Here is an 18,606-nt window from a genome sequence, read left to right as displayed (position 1 = left end):
ATGTGTACTAAATACAGTACATCTTTTAGAAGTTAGTACGACAATAATGATGTAAGACATATTCCTGGAAGACGCAGCAGTGTCAACCAAACATTTGCAACATTTTATTGGTTGAATTTTATACTGAGTCAATAAAGTGATCTTGCAGATATTATTGAATAAATATGCAAAGTCCCTGTTTTACCAGGAAATATGAATATGAATGTAAGACACTTCAAAGTATGTAGTATTAGCCTGCAGCATAATTCCTTAAAAGCTTTGGAAGTGAAATTAAGACTTAGCTGTTGTGTTAGTTTGTATACAGATGAAGATTTAATCAAAGGAGTAGCCAGAAACTCCAGCAGTGAGGTTCTCACATTATACTAGTGTTGCTTCCTCTCAACAATTATAAAAAGAAAAGAAAGAACCAGGAAAAGAAAACATTTTTCTTAGGAAATCTAAGCAAGTAAGAATTCAATCCCTCCAAAACTGCAATTCCAATCTAATTCATTACCTTCACCCATCATTCATAGCTGTTTTGGTCAAAGATGACCAGCCAATTTTATCTTTCACATCTAAGTTGGACTCAAGGTAGGAGAAGCATGAAAGCCTACTTACAATCACCAATTTGCCTTAAATACAGAATAACTACAGAATAAACAGAGATTGAAGGGACTCGAAAGTGTTCTAATCCAACCTCCTGCTCAAGCAGGAGACCCTATATAATTCCAGAAAATGATTATCCAATCTCTTCTTAAAAACGTTCAGTGACGGAGCACCCACAACCTCTGGAGGCAAGCCGTTCCATTGGTTAATTGTTTTTGCTGTCAGAAAATTTCTCCTTAAATCTAGGTTGGATGTCTCCTTGATAAATTTTCATCCATTACTTCTTGTCTTGCTGGTGCTTTGGAGAATACTTATAGCCTTTACAGTTTGGCACATTTGAATATACGTTTTTTTGTAAACACTGGCTTAGTGTTGGCAGATGGTAGACCTAAGTGATATCCTTAAAAAATGACCCCAGTAAGAGGTCAAATAGATTTAGCAACTAAAGTATCAATTTAGATAGGCATTGGCCTTTTCATTTATTTAGGTTTGTGTTGATTGGCATAAAAAACTTAGTAACTTGTTATACACACAAACACAGTGAATTTATAGAATTTCTCTCCCACAAGAGGTTTTATTTAACATAATTTCACTATCTTAGCTTTGTTATAAATTATCAATTTGCTACATTTTATCTAAACTCAAAAAATATTTTTAATAAACAATTGCAAGATACTACGCTGAGGTTGTAATCCTAAATGCAGGAAGTATTTGGTTAAAGTTCACAAGTTTTATATCTAAGTAAGTATGTTAAAAATCAAGGACATATAATCTGAGATGTCCGTACAAACTGTTTTGGTCAAGAAACCAAGTACCATATATTTATTTAAAAATTATGCCAAAATCATCATAGATGTAATTTCATATGTTATACTAGATCACACAAATGTATATTTTTATGAACTTCTCTCACTATTATTACTACTATAGTAATTATTATTACTATTATTTATTTATTTTATTTATTTATTAATCATATTTATATACCGCCCTATCTCCCGAAGGACTCAGGGCGGTTTACAGGCACTTAAAAAACACAAAGACACATAAATACACTATAAAAACAATTAAAAAACTTATTCAATAAGCCCGTATTTTAAAATATAAAAAATAAAACCCAGTTAAAACCCATAAATTTAAAATCTAGCTCAGTCCTGCACAATTAAATAGGTATGTTTTGAGCCCGCGGCGGAAGGTCCGAAGGTCCGAAAGCTGACGAAGGCCGGGGGGTAGTTCGTTCCAGAGGGTGGGAGCCCCCACAGAGAAGGCCCTTCCCCTGGGCGTCGCCAGGCGACATTGCCTCGCTGACGGCACCCTGAGGAGACCCTCTCTATGAGAGCGCACGGGTCGGTGAGAGGCATGCGGTAGCAGTAGGCGGTCCCGTAAATAACCCGGCCCAATGCCATGGAGCGCTTTAAAGGTGGTCACCAAAACCAAAAATTATTGATATGAACATCAAGATTCAATGTCTAAAAGTTATTCAAGGGAATGATTTGTCTAGATTTCCCAGGAGATAATACATAGGAAACAAATTACTCAAAAACAAATTTCTTTAAAAAGTACTGTAAACCACAGAAATATACTACATATAATCACTTAAACAGGTACATAACAAAGCTGCAGTTTAAAAGATCAAGGAAGCATCTTTTATTTTTTACATCATCCCAAGAACCATAAAGACACACAGTCATTCTTTCATTTCTAATTCATAATAATCTCACTAACTAGGATAGGTTGAATGACAATGAGTCATTTAATGTTATAACAGGTAGTCCTCAATTTACGACTACAATCGAGCCTCCAATTTTTGTTGCTAAGGAAACATTTGTTAAGTAGATTTTGTTCTATTCTACCACCCTTTTGTGCCACAGTTGTTAAGTGAATCAGGCTTCCCCATCAAATTTGCTTGTCAAAAGGTCACAAAAGGGGATCACAAGATCCCAGGACACGACAACTGTCATAAATATGACACAACTGCCAAACATCTGAATTTTGATCATGTGACTACGGGGATGCTGCAAGGGTCACAAGTGTGATAAACGGTCATAAGTCACTTTTTCAGTGCCATTGTAACTTTGAACGGTCACTAAATGAACTGTTGTAAATTGAGGACTATTTGTACAACAAACTTCAGACATGTTCGCCATAGTTTTAATGCAACACTCTGTTATACAAATAGAGAACTGAACACCTTGTGATCTAGTAATCCCTAGATCACAAGGAGAAGATAGAAAATAATTTGAAAGAGGAAATAATACTCGGGTTAGGCAAAGATAGCATTTGAACCATACAAACATTAGCTACAGATGACTATTAAATGCAATATAATCTATGCAAAGTAATATCTTGTATATATGAACAAAAGGCCATCCAGAGTTATATGCCTGGAGTGGCTTACAAATAATCTAAAGCAAATAAAATGTGGACAATTTAAGATTTAATAATTTAAGGGGTGCTTTTCATACATGGCAAGATCAAAAAGTCCATTACAAGCAATCAAGTTGACCTATGTTCACCCAAAAAAAAATTATCATGGCCATTATCCTGCCCTATGTTGAGGATTTTACCCCAAAACTTCCATTCTGCAATAAAGTGTTGCATCTTCCTGTTATCCTTAGCCTATGCAAAAAAGAAAGCAGCATCTTATAAAGAACAGGGTCCACATATTATGTTAAGCCATTGGTTGTTGGGTATAAACCACAGTTAGTTGATTCACTCAAGCCATAATGGTTGGTTCACAGAACATGCCTTGCTATGTATGTTCAATATAGCAATTGAACAATCCAGATACATTGGGTCATTTCAGAGATAGTATTATTTTCACATAAGTCTTAGTCCTATTTCAGAGATATCACCTAAACAGATGAACAGAATGAATACGAGTGGGCAAAAAATTAGTGGGTGCAGGAGCGTCTCCTGACTTCCTCTTGCTTCTCCACTGAACTTCCTTGTGGGAAGCTGGGAGTGAGCAACCCACCCACCCTTCCTTCCTTCCTTCCACCCTCCCCTTCTCAGCGGGCAGGTAAGTAGCTGCTGCCAGGTGAGGAGGGAGGGAATGCATGAGTGGCCAGTTCAGCACAAGCTCAGAGGTACTAGACTGTTTGTCTGTTGACTTTCTCCCTGCAAGCTTCCCAAAAGCAAAATCTTTGCAAGTGGGAAAGTAGCAAGGAACATAGGAGTGTTGGCGATCATATTTGCCATTGACTTGTGGGTAGGAACCTATTAGGAAATGCTGAAAATGAGGATCACATGACTGATCAATTATGGCAGTGCAGTAGCAACACAGAAGCAGCAATAAAAAAAAATCCTAAATTTTGTTTGAGGGAGTCCCAGTATTCTGCAGATTAGCCCATTGAGGTACCTCTGATGACAAAGTTTGCCCTATTGTGCAGCATTTTGCCCAAATGAACATTTCAAACAGACACAAAACTATACAGACTTTTAGTAATATTTACTGAAGTATACAAGCCATAACATTTCATTTTCACAGGTAAGCGGTTAGGGTTAGATATACCTGCATGAAGTCCTTCTGTAGGGAAACACAATTTGCTTTGTCAGATACACTACTTAAAATGTCAAAAATTACCTATTTAAGCAGAATGATGCAAATATGTATGTTGATGGAAAAACAAAGCTTTCAATACTTTAAATATAGAATATGTACACTAATTTATAAAGGAATCCTTTAACCATATCCATTCTTATGTACAAAGATCACAAATGGGGCATTGGTCTTACCTAATATGCACCTTCTCATTCGGTGGAGACAGCATTCACGAATGGGTTGTATTCGTCTGTTCAGCTGAAGAACTGAGTCTGTTAAATTGTAAGTTCCGCCTTGTTGCTAGGGGCTCCCAGTTTTTGGCAAAGACGAAGAAACAGACTTGACATGTCAGGAGCTCAGGAGTGAAATGAAACAAAGACCAGACTATCAATGGGTGGTGTTGTGGCCTAGGCCCAAGTAGTTATTGCCAGACACAATCAGTCCTAAACAAACATATTTTATTAGAACAGATGAGAATTACTTCATTCTCAGCTTAGTCCAAATTAAGTCCAAAACAAAGTCCTTCAGAAAAAGTCCTTCGGCCTTATCAGAAACTTTAGTCTTTTTGGCACCCTGCTAAAGGCTTTTCTTGGCAAGAACCCCATGAAGTTCAGAAACAGAAGATGCCAACAAGAAACAATTGTAGTAATGTTGCTTTTCTACAAAGAACCCAAGAGCCATTACTGCTCTTTTAAGCCTTATGGAAGGGGCCAATCATCTCCTGGCCTTACTCCCAAGTCGTCCTTTTTGCTTTAGCTGCTCTTGCCTTCTGGCAGCTCTTCACATGTGTGCACCAGGAACAGGCTCCTCCTGTTCCTCTGCCTTTCTACTGTCTGCCTCTGGAGGCTCTGGAGGCTGAGCATCACTCCCAGATGACCCTGGCCCCATCTCTGCCTCCGACGCAGAGCCCTCATCTGGGCCTTCCCCTGACTCCAGGACTGACCCATTGTCCTCCCCAGCCTCCTCACTGTCCGACTCCGCTGCCAGCTCTGCAGGCTGCTGGCGGACCACAACAGGTGGGGCTGGATGCTGTCCCCACCCAATAAGAAAGTGTGTATCAGGTAAGACCAATGCCCCTTCTCCATAGTAGTGGAGACAGCATCCAGGAATGGGACACACCAAAGCTGACTGTCCCCTGAATAATGGCAGGGCCCCAGTCTGGTCAACGGATGCAAGTTCGGTATGGACTCATTGGAGTACCTGGCATCCAAATGCCAACTCTGCCGAGGCAAATATGTCCAATTTATAATGTTTAAAAATGGCGAGGGCAAGATCCAAGTGGCCACTTGCAGATCTCCACCAGAGAGGCCTGTGTGGCCCATGCAGCCGACATAGCTGCGCTCCTGGTAGAGTGCACTGTCAGATAGTCAATGGAGCATGAAGCTCCAAATTGGAGGTCACTTAGTCAGGGGAGCACAAAGTTTCAAAATGGCGGCCGTACAATTCATAGAGCGGGAAGCTCCCAAAATGTCACCCGGTCCAGCAGTGAAGCGCAAAGCTCCTGTAAAGGCACTGCCGCCACTGCCAGCTACAATGGAGCACAAAGCTCCTGATAAGGTAGTGGTGCTCTCTGCATCTCGTGGGGAAGCACTGGGCTGCTGCCAAAAATGCAGGATGGCAAATGGGAGCGCAAAGCTCCACCAATCTGTCTGATCTATCAGACGGCATGTCAATGTAAAATGGCCGCCCGATCAGCCCCTCCAGGAGCGTGAAGCTCCTCCAAGTTGTTTCCCAATGGTAGGGGGAGTGCAAAGCTCCACAATTCAATCTCCCCAGCTGCTCCAGGAGCGCTCGACTCCACTGCTACTCCAGAATGCCTGTAATCCAAAGAGCAACTAACCGGCCAACATTGACTATGTCAGTCGAACAGCTAAGAGTTCCCTGCCAATGGCTGGAGCCGAGGCCCGAGCCGGCAGGAACACACACACCCGGCGACTCAACCACTGTTTGGAGTCAGTCAGTAACTCACACTATTCCAATTGAAGACTTTGGTAGAATTCTCCATGAAGGAAAACATCCAGGAAGGATAGGGAAGAGAAAAGCTTGACACGTCTGTTCAGTCTGAAGGACTGAGTCAAAAGCTGGAAGGCCCTATCAACAAGGGTGGTACTTACAATTTAACAGACTTAGTCCTTCAACTGAACAGACGAGTACTACCCATTCCTGGATGCTGTCTCCACCACTATGGAGAAAGCCTGATTCACACAACAAATTAAATCATCATGCAATTTGCTTGTTTTGGTTGAGTATGTTATGTGAATTAAATCTCTTACAGCCTATATACAGATCAACGTTTAACATAAATTGTACATGTTAAAGAAAGTTTCCATTTATGCTACACAATTCTCCGCTAACAACAAAATAAGAATGATACCTTTAAAACCAAATGTTTATATAAAAAGCGCATTAAGGGATTCAAGTTACTAAGTTGTTTTAGGTTGTTTAGTACAGATATATATGAACTACCAAACAACTTAATAAAAGGAAAATGATTCAAACATTTCCTTAATTCAAATCCACAGCTTTTAGGCATCTCAGCAAAATGTGTAATGTGTTAGATGCCTCATCAAATGCATGATGGATAAAATGACTTATACTAACTAAAATAGATTTCCAGCTGAGAATTCATGACAGGCTTTCAAACTCTTGCAGCTTCCCAACCACAACTCCATTATCTCCCAAGAGTGACTAAAAAAGGACTGATATACCTCTGGACAAGAGAAGTATCCTACACAAATTAACAGTAGTACTTCAAACCTCACTCTTTTAAAAGCAAGTATTTAAGTTTAGTAACTGAGGATACATCACAACTTTATGGAAATTATGAGCTTATTTACCAAAAGACGATGACTTTAAATGATTTTTATAGGAGATTGCCAGGCTGAGCCCAAGGGAGAGGTAAAGCATGTCATTAGACTCTAGTCCTTTCATTTCCAAAAAAGATCTAAGTCAAGCCCACCTTGAATTCTACTACTTTTATCTATTGCCAATTTGCTTTGATTGTTAGTAGTTCAGATTCTTGTAGAGAATGTTAGCATGCCATAAATCTGCATGCCATAAACCAGCCTTGGGTCCTGATTTCCTGCACTTCACAAATTTAAAACGATTCTCCCAAAAAAAAATTATGCAGGAAATTTTTTTCAATAAGCAAATCTTAGGTAAGACATCCATTTAAAAATTAATTATTAAGGAAAAATCCTTGTCTTTCTTCCAAGCAAAAACAATACGGTATACAGGAAATTAATACATAGTATTATAAAAAACTGTTCTTGGTAAATACCACCCTCTGGTGTTCAAATAGGTTAGGTCTTCATTTTCACAAAGGATAGTCTCATGAGAGAAAAAGAATGGCTCACAATGTCTTTTTTAAAATGCTTCTTTGTTGTGTTATGGTGAAGTATGTGCTTTGCTGCATCTGTTTCAAATTCTTTATTTGTAATGTTGGCCAAGATTTATTATTTCTGACACACACAAGTCTGTATGTGCTGTCTGCACTTTTATGACTGGTGACCCATGCAGAATACACAAGGAATTTCCTTCTTCTGAACAAAAAAGGGCATCCTATAAAGATTTGAAGCACATGGAAACAATATTCTATTTCAGAATACTGTATACTCAGTTTGAGGGGTTGAAATATTTGGATCACATATATTATACTTTGCAGCATTTTTGTTAACAAGCTAGCTTAATATGGCTTCTTTGTATTTTCTGTATTTCAAAAAATGACTTTTTCTGTCCTTTTGTTCTAATTTGTTATATATTTAAGATACAGTGGAACCTTGGTACTTTGTTCCAGAAGACGAGCCAAATATTTGTTCCAGAAGACGAGTCAAATATTAAAACCGATGGGTACAGAGAAAACCATGTGACTTACCACGTGACCCACTATTTCAGCTGGAAGAAATAGTGAATTACGAGACAGCTGTCATCAATCAATCAGAATAGAGCTGGAAGGGACCTTTAAGGTCTTCTAGTTCAATCTCCTGCTCAAGCAAGAGCTATACAGGTAGCTGTCCAGTCTTTTCTTAAAAACCTCCAGTGATGAAGCACCTACAACTTCTGAAGTCAAGCTGTTCCACTGGTTAATTGTTCTCAGTTAGGAAGTTTCTCCTTAATTCCAGGTTGCTTCTCTCCTTGATTAGTTTCCATCCACTGTTTCTTGTCCTGATCTCTGGTGCTTTGGAAAACAAGTTAACCCCCTCCTCTTAGTAGCAGCCCCTCAAAATACTGGAACACTGCTATTCTAGTCCTTCTTTTCAGCAAGTTCTTCCTTGCATGTCGACTACTGGGAGAAAGACAAGCGTCAGGACAAGATTTCTCCTTCAAAATGTATCAAATACCGAGTTCTGAAACAGTCGAGCGCCATGATATGACTGTATTACATTTATTAAACATTAAATTAGATGCAAATATCTGCTAAGAATTGAAATATGCTGACGTGTTGAGCAGTACACATTGTATTTTCACATTAATTGGAATTAAATAGCAACAGGAGCATGAATATGAGTAAAATTAACATAAGGAAGCAATATATATCTTAAAGATAGAAGCTATACTTAGCAGGAAAATAGTAACTTTAATATTGTCCACTTCTCTAGAGTCCTAAGCTAGAAGTTAAGAATAGATCATTTTTGCAAATTGATAATTATTTCAGAAATGACTCATATGTCCACGCCACACTATATGCCACTACAGCATCTACCAGGCATATAATCGTAGCCCCTGTTTAGCAACTAGAATTGGGACCAGCAACTTGATTGTTGAGCAAAGTGGTTGCAAAGTATGCTTCTGATCTTACTTCAGCTTGCCTTTCCTTTACAAACCTGTGAAGATCATTAATGCAAGGATTAGTCACAAAGTTATTTATGCTATAACTGCTATAGTATAACTGCAAACAGTTGCTAAATGAGGAAGTTGCTAAACTAGGACTACCTGTAGGACTATTTAAAATACGCACACCCTTCATGAGGAGCACACAGAGGATGGAAGAAGTGATTTGCTGCATTGGTATGCTTTATATACAACTTCTGGATTGTGACTTCTGCCAAATAACACTCTGAAAGCTGAAAAATACTGTTTCTCTGGCACCTCCCCAGATCTGTGGCAATTACCAATAGGGCTGTTGACTCTTTTATTTTAGTACTTTGTGCAGTATTTGAGACTTTGCTTGGGTTAAGCCTCACAAAGCTTCACAAAGCAGAACAGCAACTAATCTGTAAATATTCAGCATTTAGATCCTCTGGGGATGAATTACTACTTTTGGATATATCTCAGTCCAGCCAGAAACCTTGAAATTTATTATTTAATGTGAAACAAAAGTAAATTTAGAGCACTTTACAGACTTTGTTCAATGACAGAGAAGTAAGCATATATTAGACCAAATATTATTCAAGGTTATTGCTTCAAGCTTCTTATTCTTGCTCCCATTCCTTAGTGTGTTTTAAACACATACAAAATCACAATGTGATCAATATTTCATGATAATTTCTTCTTTTACAATATATTTAGCACAAATTAGAGCTTTGCCAAGCACACATTTAAACCAACAACTTGTTATGCCTGTGTAAATCCTTTGAGAGAAGTGCTACAGTATGCATAACCTTTCTTTTCAAATAGCTCAAGCAGACATTTTTTTATCTTTTATCTCTCAATTTGTATGGCTCCTTCAGAAGTTGCTCCTCACTGCTGCCACACTTTGTGAAGTGCTGTTTTTGAAGTTACACATTTATACACGGGCATATAAATTGAGATTAAAGAATATATAGTTTCTAAAATAAATTCCCACATTAGTTAAAAGGCCAGAAGGTTGTATTCCCAACAGGCATTAAATGCAATTAGGTAAAATTCTAGAAGTTGGTGTCTCCATATTCAAGTGATTAATCTTAAATTGAAAAAGAAATAATTTTATTAATCATTTGACACTTAAGAAGAATGTCTACTATTGCTGAATTTCATGTTATTAATGAGTATTGGTTTGGTGCTAATTAGAAGGATTTAGTGCTTTCTTTAAAATGTTGGGAAGAGTATATGAGAACTGTGGGTAGAATCTAAACAAGTACTTCCTGTACATATTTTACTCCATATATACCCAAGGACTTGGTCATGCATAATAAAAATTGTGCATTTCTCTGAATAGAAAAAATTCATGTTAATTCTTTCAGACATTTTAAGAAGTTATCAATATAGTATCCAGGAACACTGAGAGACATACTGTTGAGATTGATGTTCAGCAAAATTGCCTAGTTCCTTGGTACACTCATGTCACAAGGGGAATGAGGCAACTGAGAAAACAGTCAGGACAGAGGTAGAGGAAAAATTAAGTACAAGTCTAAATTGACATGACAAGCAGCCCAATTACAAGACATATTCTTTGGTAATTTTTCTCTCCTTACTATCTCATCCTATTAGATGTATTGACCACCAGGAGGCAACACATGACCCATTTTGTCCTATATAAGACTTGTTAGGCATAGGCAGCCAGATGTTATTCCTGGGAATTGAACTCGGGGACCTTTGTGCTTCAGATGACTAGTGCTTCCACTTTATCAGCTATCCAAATTCTAATGATGGGAGACTCAGTGAGTTATATAGTATCTATTCATATATATAGCTCACCTTTCCTTAAGTCCTCAGATGTTACATTATGTCACGTCCCTGTTACAAGTACTAGTCCCAGGTATAGGTAGTTGTCTACTTACAACTATTACTTTAATCATCATTTAACATTACAATGGCACTTACATTGCAGCATCCTCATGGTCACATAATCAAAATTCAGAGGTTTGGAAACAGGTATGTATATATGACAATTACAATATCCTGGAGTCATATGATATCTTTTGCGACCTTCTGACAAGCAAAGACAATGGGAAAGCCAGATTCATTTAACAACCATGTTACTATCTTAACAACTGCAATGATTCCGCTAACAACTGTAGCAAGAAAAATCATAAAATGGGACAAAGCTCATTTAACTGTCTTACTTAGCAGTGGAAATTTTGGGTTCAGTTGTGGTCATACTGTACATCCAAGAGTACCTGTAGAATGAAACGGATCGTGTAATGTTTTTCTCCTGATGGTTAGGGTAATGGAAAACACCAGACAGGATCTGCATTGTGTGAAAGCAGATAAATTCCCTCATCCTCAAGATGGATGGTAATGGAAGCCTTATAAAATTCCATACGCCATGAAAAAAGGCAGTTTTTATTTATTTTTATTTATTTATTTTATTTGTCACAACAATATATATAAGCATCACACAAAAGATTATATAGTATATAAACATATATATGAGGAAATATTAGGAGGTATAAGCATATATATATATATATATATATATATATATATATATATATATATATATATATATATATATATATATATATATATATATGAAGAAAAAAGGAAAACAATAGGACAGGAACAGTAGGCACGTTTGTGCTCTTATGTACGCCCCTTATGGTCCTCTTAGGAATGGGATGAGGTCAATAGTAGAAAGTTTTGGGTTAAAGCTTTTGGGATTATGGGAAGAGACCACAGAGTCAGGTAAAGTGTTCCAAGCACTGATGATTCTGTTACAGAAGTCATATTTTCTGCAATCTAGATTAAAGCGGTTAACATTAAGTTTAAATCTATTGGTTGCTCTTGTACTATTGCAATTAAAGCTGAAGTAGTCTTTAACAGGAAAGACATTACAATAGATGATTCTATGAGTTAAACTTAGGTCTTGTCGAAGGCGACGGAGTTCTAAGTTTTCTAAGCCTAGGATTTCAAGTCTGGTGGGAAAGGTATTTTGTTGTTTTCAGAGGAGTGAAGTACTCTTCTTGTAAAATATTTCTGGACATGTTCAATTGTATTGATGTCAAAAATGTGGTGAGGGTTCCAGACAAGCGAGCTGTATTCTAGAATTGGTCTAGCAAATGTTTTATATGCTCTGGTTAGTGGTGTAGTGTTTTTGGAAAAGAACCTACGCAAGATTAGGTTTACAATTCTTAGAGCCTTTTTTGCTATGTAGTTGCAGTGGGCTTTGGCACTTAGATCATTTGATATGAAAACTCCAAGATCTTTAACAGGGTGGGGGTCATCTGTAAGGTAATGTTCATCAAGTATGTACTTAGTGTTTGGGTTCTTTTTTCCGATATATAAGACTGAACATTTGCTGGTTGAGATTTGGAGTTGCCAAGTTTTAGACCAAGCAGTTAGATGATAAAGGTGTTTTTGAATGGTAGATGTATTGTCGGTGGTGTTAAATAGTTTGACATCGTCAGCAAAGAGAACACAATTATTTGAGATTTGGTCACAAAGATCATTTATGTATAGTATGAAGAGAGTTGGTCCAAGAACGCTGCCTTGAGGAACGCCACTCTTGACAGGAACAGGGTTTGATAGAGCATTGCCAATTTTGACCACTTGTTGCCTGTTAGACAGAAAAGCAGATATCCATTTGTGAAGGGGTCCTGAAATGCCATAGGATTTTAGTTTTAGGAGAAACTAAAGAATTTTAGTTTTAGGAGAGTTTTCTGAAGAAAGCCTGTATATATGAGTCTGAGATCACCTTTGGACTGTCATCACTGTGTTACCAATAGAACACAATGTTTTGTATTTCTTTCTGGGCGTGCACTACAAAATCTGCTATGCTGTGTGACTCATCCTCTCCAAGTCAAACCTCAAATCCACAGAATCTTTGCCCATTTTAATTAAGCAACTTAAAAGTTTCAATATTTAAGGAAACTGGATCAAATAGATCAAATCTATTCCTTCCAGGCATATAACGTAAAGAGTGATACATTAAATAGTTATCCTTTAGAAGCCAATGTCAATATAATGTGACAATTACTGCTCTACTGCACATTCTGTGAGATCCAAAAAGCATGAAGAAGATACCCTTTTATTATGTTTTCATTGTGAACCTTAGGAATTACATCTGTTGTGTCTTGTCCGCTCTCACCGCAGCCGGGGTCTGCTTATCTGCTCCCGAACACAGAGGAATGTATGCCTCCCGGCCCCAGTTCTGGCTCCATGCCCAGACAAGCTGCAGAGGAGGGGGCACCTCCCAGTCCCAGCCCTGGCTCCATGCCCAAGCAGGCTGCAGAGGAGGGAGCATCCCCCGGCCCCAGCCCTGGCTCCATGCCCAGGCAAACGGAGCAGCTAGACCCCTCCCCCTCCTCCACAGCATGTGAGCCTGAGGAAAGTTTACTTCCAACAACAGCTGATTGGAGTGACCCTCGCATCAGAAGATTGGATAGGCGGAGGCAACAGAAGGAAGGGAGGGGCAGGCCTTAGTGAGTGCTGAGTCATGGAGCCACACCCCATGGCCTATATAAAGGATCTGCTTTCTGGCAGTCTCTGAGTCAGGCAAAGTCGAACTTATCTTGCTGAAGTCACTTACTGGTCTCCTGCCTGCTCTGAGGACTTTGCTAGGACTTTGGGCAGAGCTGCAGAGGCAAGCCTGATTCGGATTTCCCTGACCCGGCCGTCAGCGGAGGAGTGGGACACGACAACATCCATAAGTAAGTCACTGGGGGCTTTTAAGAAGAGACTGGACAGCCACATATCCGGAATGATGTAGGATCTCCTGCTTGAACAGGGGGTTGGACTGGAAGACCTCTAAGGTCCCTTCCAACTCTGTTATTCTGTCTTTCTGTTAAATCTAATATTGGGAGTTTAATCTGGAACATTAAAAGCTCCAGACCTGACATAATTAGAATAAAAATATATTTAGGGGGTATAAGACTGCGTTGTTTTCAAGCAGGACAGTATAAGGCTCTGCCTACAAAGAAAAAGTTGAGGAAATAAAATAAAAAAGTATTACATATATATTGGTGCAAGGTAATAAAATACCTTGTACAGAAAGTACAGGTCTGTACCACAAAGATAAAATCAAAAAAATCCTGTATGTACGTTACAAAAGAAGATGGTAATGCTATTTTGACTATTTTTAGTTTGTTTTATAAGACACAAGCCAAGAATTCTACAAATTTGGGCTGAATTTCGTTGGACTGTCAAAAAGAAAAAAACTTTTACTAAAATGTAATTCTAATGCAGGAATAGTCAACCTTTTTATACCTACCGCCCACTTTTGTATCTCTGTTAGTAGTAAAATTTTCTAACCACCCACCAGTTCCACAGTAATGCACCATGTATCGTCTGTGCATGCCCCTTGCGCATTGTGGATTGGGTTTGGGGGTGGGGGGCGCCGGCTACCAGCTCTGCTTGTCTGTTACAGCTGGGAGGTGTGGGGGGAGATGTGCGAGCTATTCTGGGATGAGGCTTTTTTGTTTGCGGTCACACTTTAGCGCCATTTAGTTTCACTTACGTAACGTGAACTAAACTTATACGCAGGTGATAGAAATAGTATATTTTCAGAAATTTAAATTGTCATGGGGAATTTTATGAAAACCTAATGAAAATGTTTTTAAATAATGCTATGAATTTTTTTAAAAAAGTCAAATTTTAAAAAAGGAAAGTGCTTCAGTATCGGACAAAATACCACCATGAAAGCTGGAACGCCCACTAGTGGGCGGTAGGGACCAGGTTGACTACCACTGTTCTAATGTATAAAACACCTACACTTTTCCACTTCTGTATAGTTTTAAAAGCCCTCCCACAGTCTTAAAAGCTATAAATAATAACAAAGATTACACAAAACAAAGCACTACTACTTAGTAGGTTCTGGATGTACTTAGTATGTATGTGAACACTGTCACTCCTCGTCAACTCCCTGTGACTCATAGCATCTTCTTAGTAAATCATCAGTAGGTTCACAGGTAGACCACAGCCATACAGAGATGCTATTTATGAGAACCTAAAATGTATCAACTTGACCCATCAGCAGTAGGAAAGGGCAAGAAATGGCCCTTGAGAAAACTCAATCTTTGACAGGACAGCAAAACTAGTGATAATAGATTATGGGCACTGTAATCCAATAAATCTAGAGCATCATAAGGGATTTTTCAAGAGATTAAAATGTAACAGTAATATGACTTTAGTCAACTCTCCTGCTTACATACATTGTCTACTCACAAATCTGATTCTATTCCCACATATTCTCAAAACATTTTCAAAGGAATCAGAAGGAAATAAAGGCATACTAGGAACATTGGCTGGTCCAAATAGTTATTTATAAGATTATGCAAAATAAAAATTATTCTTTTATTAAATCATTAGTACTTCCTGTAGCTAGAAGTTATTCTTCTCACTACTCTTGTTTAGTGTTTATGTTCAAAAATATTCCAAACAATGCAAAAAGCCCAGCTAACTACCATAAGGCTTAATTATCTCTGCAATTCTCCTTCTCTAAAAGCTCAGACGCATAACAGATGCTTTAGTGCATTACATTTCGTATGTCTGGGGCTGACTGAACTCATACACAATCTTGCTTAATACCCATGACAAATAATAGAATCTGCCTCTAATAATTCAAATAATTGCAGAGAAATCACCTCAGGAATTCGTTTGAATTAATCTTCCTTCACACCTGCTTCTTCAATATAAGCTTCTCTCTTATAGAACACCCTAGTAATGCCCTCTTAATTATCTGCTCTCCAAGGTTATTGAGATAGCATTCAGGCAGCTGGCACAGTTTCTCTTTCACAATTCTGATGGTCACAAGATGGGAAATTTTATTTCTCTGTGACTGAAACAATGTGTCAAGATGGCATCTCATCCCTCTTGTTGCTTTGTTAGGGTGGTTAGCTTGGGTTTGTCTGGGTTTAATTCAGAGTTATAAATATCATTGAAATGAAGAGCAGCTGGTGCAATTTCTGAATTCTGTGAAAAAACTAAGGCTTCTTTAAATGTTCTTCTATGTGAGGTCATCTAATGGGTAGAGATAGGAAGACATTCAAAAAAGTTACACCTATTCCACAAAATTGCACTGTACAATCCTTATTTATATACATAAGAAATCATGATCAAATTAACTGTATTTGTATGATTGATGCTTAAGCAGGGTTATGTAAGGGTAACTGTTAATATGCTGAATTACTTCCTTATAGCAAAAAAATAATAGATTTAAACAAAATATGGATAGAAAAGAATTATATGAGATGAATATACATTTATGTATTTTTATATTAAGATGTTCACAGGAAAGATGCATGCTCGGGAAGAGTCAAATTTGCCTTTGATAGAATTATGACAAAAATTCTCTTCTCTGTGTTATCTAAACCAGTGTTTACCCAACTGATCAATTTTAACATGTGTGGACTTCAATTCTTGGAATGCAGGGTCTTGAATGCTGGCTGGAGAATTATGGAAATTGAAGTCCACACATCTTAAAGGTGCTGAGGCTGAAAAACACTGAAGAAAACAAGAATGGAATGGAATGGAATGGAATGGAATGGAATGGAATAGAATAGAATAGAATAGAATAGAATAGAATAGAATAGAATAGAATAGAATAGAATAGAATAGAATAGAACAGCAGAGTTGGAAGGGACCTTGGAGGATTTCTAGTCCAGTCCCCTGCTTAGGCAGGAAACCCTAACACCACTTCAGACAAATGGTTATCCAACATCTTCTTTAAAACTTCCAGTATTGGAGCATTCACAATGTCTGGAGGTAAGTTGTTCCACTGATTAATTGTTCTAATTGTCAGGAAATTTCTCCTTAGTTCTAAGTTGCTTCTCTCCTTGATTAGTTTCCACTCATTGCTTCTTGTCCTACCCTCAGGTGCTTTGGAGAATAGCTTGACTCCCTCTTCTTTGTGGCAGCCCCTGAGATATTGGAACACTGCTATCATGTCACCCCTAGTCCTTCTTTTCATTAAACTAGATATACCCATTTCCTGCAACCATTCTTCATATATTTTAGCCTTCAGTCCCCTAACCATCTTTGTTGTTCTTCTCTGCACTCTTTCTAGAAAAATTAAAATAAAAGAAGGATGATATATTAAGCAGACTGATACTGACAAGGCATATCACTGCTTGTAGTTAAAATATACAGTATGTGCTTCAGACTCTCATAATCTTTTGAGTAGGTTACTAACAGAACAAACAAAAATAGATTGACAAGGGTAAAGAAATAAACAAATTTTGCTGTGTTTTTCTGATTCAAAGGAGGGGGGCATTAATTTTCAATTCCAGTTTTTCCTGTTGTTCCAAATTATATTTTACTAACATGAACTAAGCATAATTATCCCTAATCTTCAATCCATGATCAGAAGGATACAAAGAGGATATTAATAGACAAAATATGATTAACAAGTTTTTTTTTCTTTTCCAAAAACACCACACTACTAACCAGAGCATATAAAACATTTGCTAGACCAATTCTAGAATACAGCTCGCCTGTTTGGAACCCTCACCACATCTCTGACATTAACACAATTGAACGTGTCCAGAAATATTTTACAAAAAGAGTTCTCCATTCCTCTGAAAACAATAAAATACCTTATCCCACCAGACTTGAAAATCCTAGGCTTAGAAAACTTGGAACTCCATCGCCTTCGACAAGACCTAAGTTTAACTCACAGAATCATCTATTGTAATGTCCTTCCTGTTAAAGACTACTTCAGCTTTAATTGCAATAATACTAGAGCAACCAATAGATTTAAACTTAATGTCAACCGCTTTAATCTAGATTGCAGAAAATATGACTTCTGTAACAGAATCATCAGTGCTTGGAATACTTTACCAAACTCTGTGGTCTCTTCTCATAATCCTAAAAGCTTTAACCAAAAACTTTCTACTATTGACCTCACCCCATTCCTAAGAGGACCATAAGGGGCGTGCATAAGAGCACAAACGTGCCTACCGTTCCTGTCCTATTGCTTTTCTTTTCTTATTCCTATATATATATATATGCTTATACCTCCTTATATTTACTCATATATGTGTTCATATACTATATAATCTTTTTGTATGATACCTTCATATATTGTTGTGACAAAATAAATAAATAAATAAATAAATAAATAAATAATACCGTATTTTTCAAAGTATAAGACACACCTTTTCCCCCATAAAAAGAGGGTGAAAATCTGGGTATGTCTTATACTATACAATAACAACAAGAGTTGGAAGGGACCTTGGATGCCTTCTAGTCCAACCCCCTGCCCAGGCAGGAAACACTACACCATCTCAGTCAGATGGTTATCCAACATTTTCTTAAAAATTTCCAGTGTTGGAGCATTCACAACTTCTGCAGGCAAGTCGTTCCACTTATTAATTGTTCTAACTGTCAAGAAATTTCTCCTTAGTTTTAAGTTGCTTCTTTCCTTGATCAGTTTCCACCCATTGCTTCTTGTTCTACCCTCAGGTGCTTTGGAGAACAGCCCGACTCCCTCTTCTTTGTGGCAACCCCTGAGATATTGGAACACTGCTATCATGTCTCCCCTAGTCCTTCTTATCATTAAACTAGACATACTCAGTTCCTGCAATCGTTCTTCATATGTTTTAGCCTCCAGTCCCCTAATCATCTTTGTTGCTCTTCTCTGCACTCTTTCTAGAGTCTCCGCATCTTTTTTACATCGTGGC

General features: G+C 37.9%; 1 protein-coding gene across 3 annotated transcripts in view; it reads right to left on the bottom strand.

The window, feature by feature from the left end:
• The window catches only part of ARHGEF3 (Rho guanine nucleotide exchange factor 3), a 192,212-nt gene that overhangs the window by 131,024 nt on the left and 42,582 nt on the right, over positions 1-18,606 (bottom strand). The window contains exon 1 of one of the 3 annotated variants that reach the window (XM_058166247.1): positions 4,324-4,373. The exons of the other annotated variants lie outside the window; for them this stretch is intronic. Within the exon in view, the coding sequence (XP_058022230.1) occupies positions 4,324-4,358 (35 nt within the window). The 5' untranslated portion in view covers positions 4,359-4,373. Of the gene's footprint in view, positions 1-4,323; positions 4,374-18,606 lie in introns of those variants that run through there. 3 annotated transcript variants of the gene reach the window in all.

This window comes from Ahaetulla prasina, chromosome 2, assembly GCF_028640845.1.
Source record: "Ahaetulla prasina isolate Xishuangbanna chromosome 2, ASM2864084v1, whole genome shotgun sequence".
NCBI classification, from domain to species: Eukaryota; Metazoa; Chordata; class Lepidosauria; order Squamata; family Colubridae; genus Ahaetulla; species Ahaetulla prasina.
The sequence above is the reverse complement of the archived record's forward strand: the minus strand, read 5'-3'. Positions and strand labels throughout refer to the sequence as shown.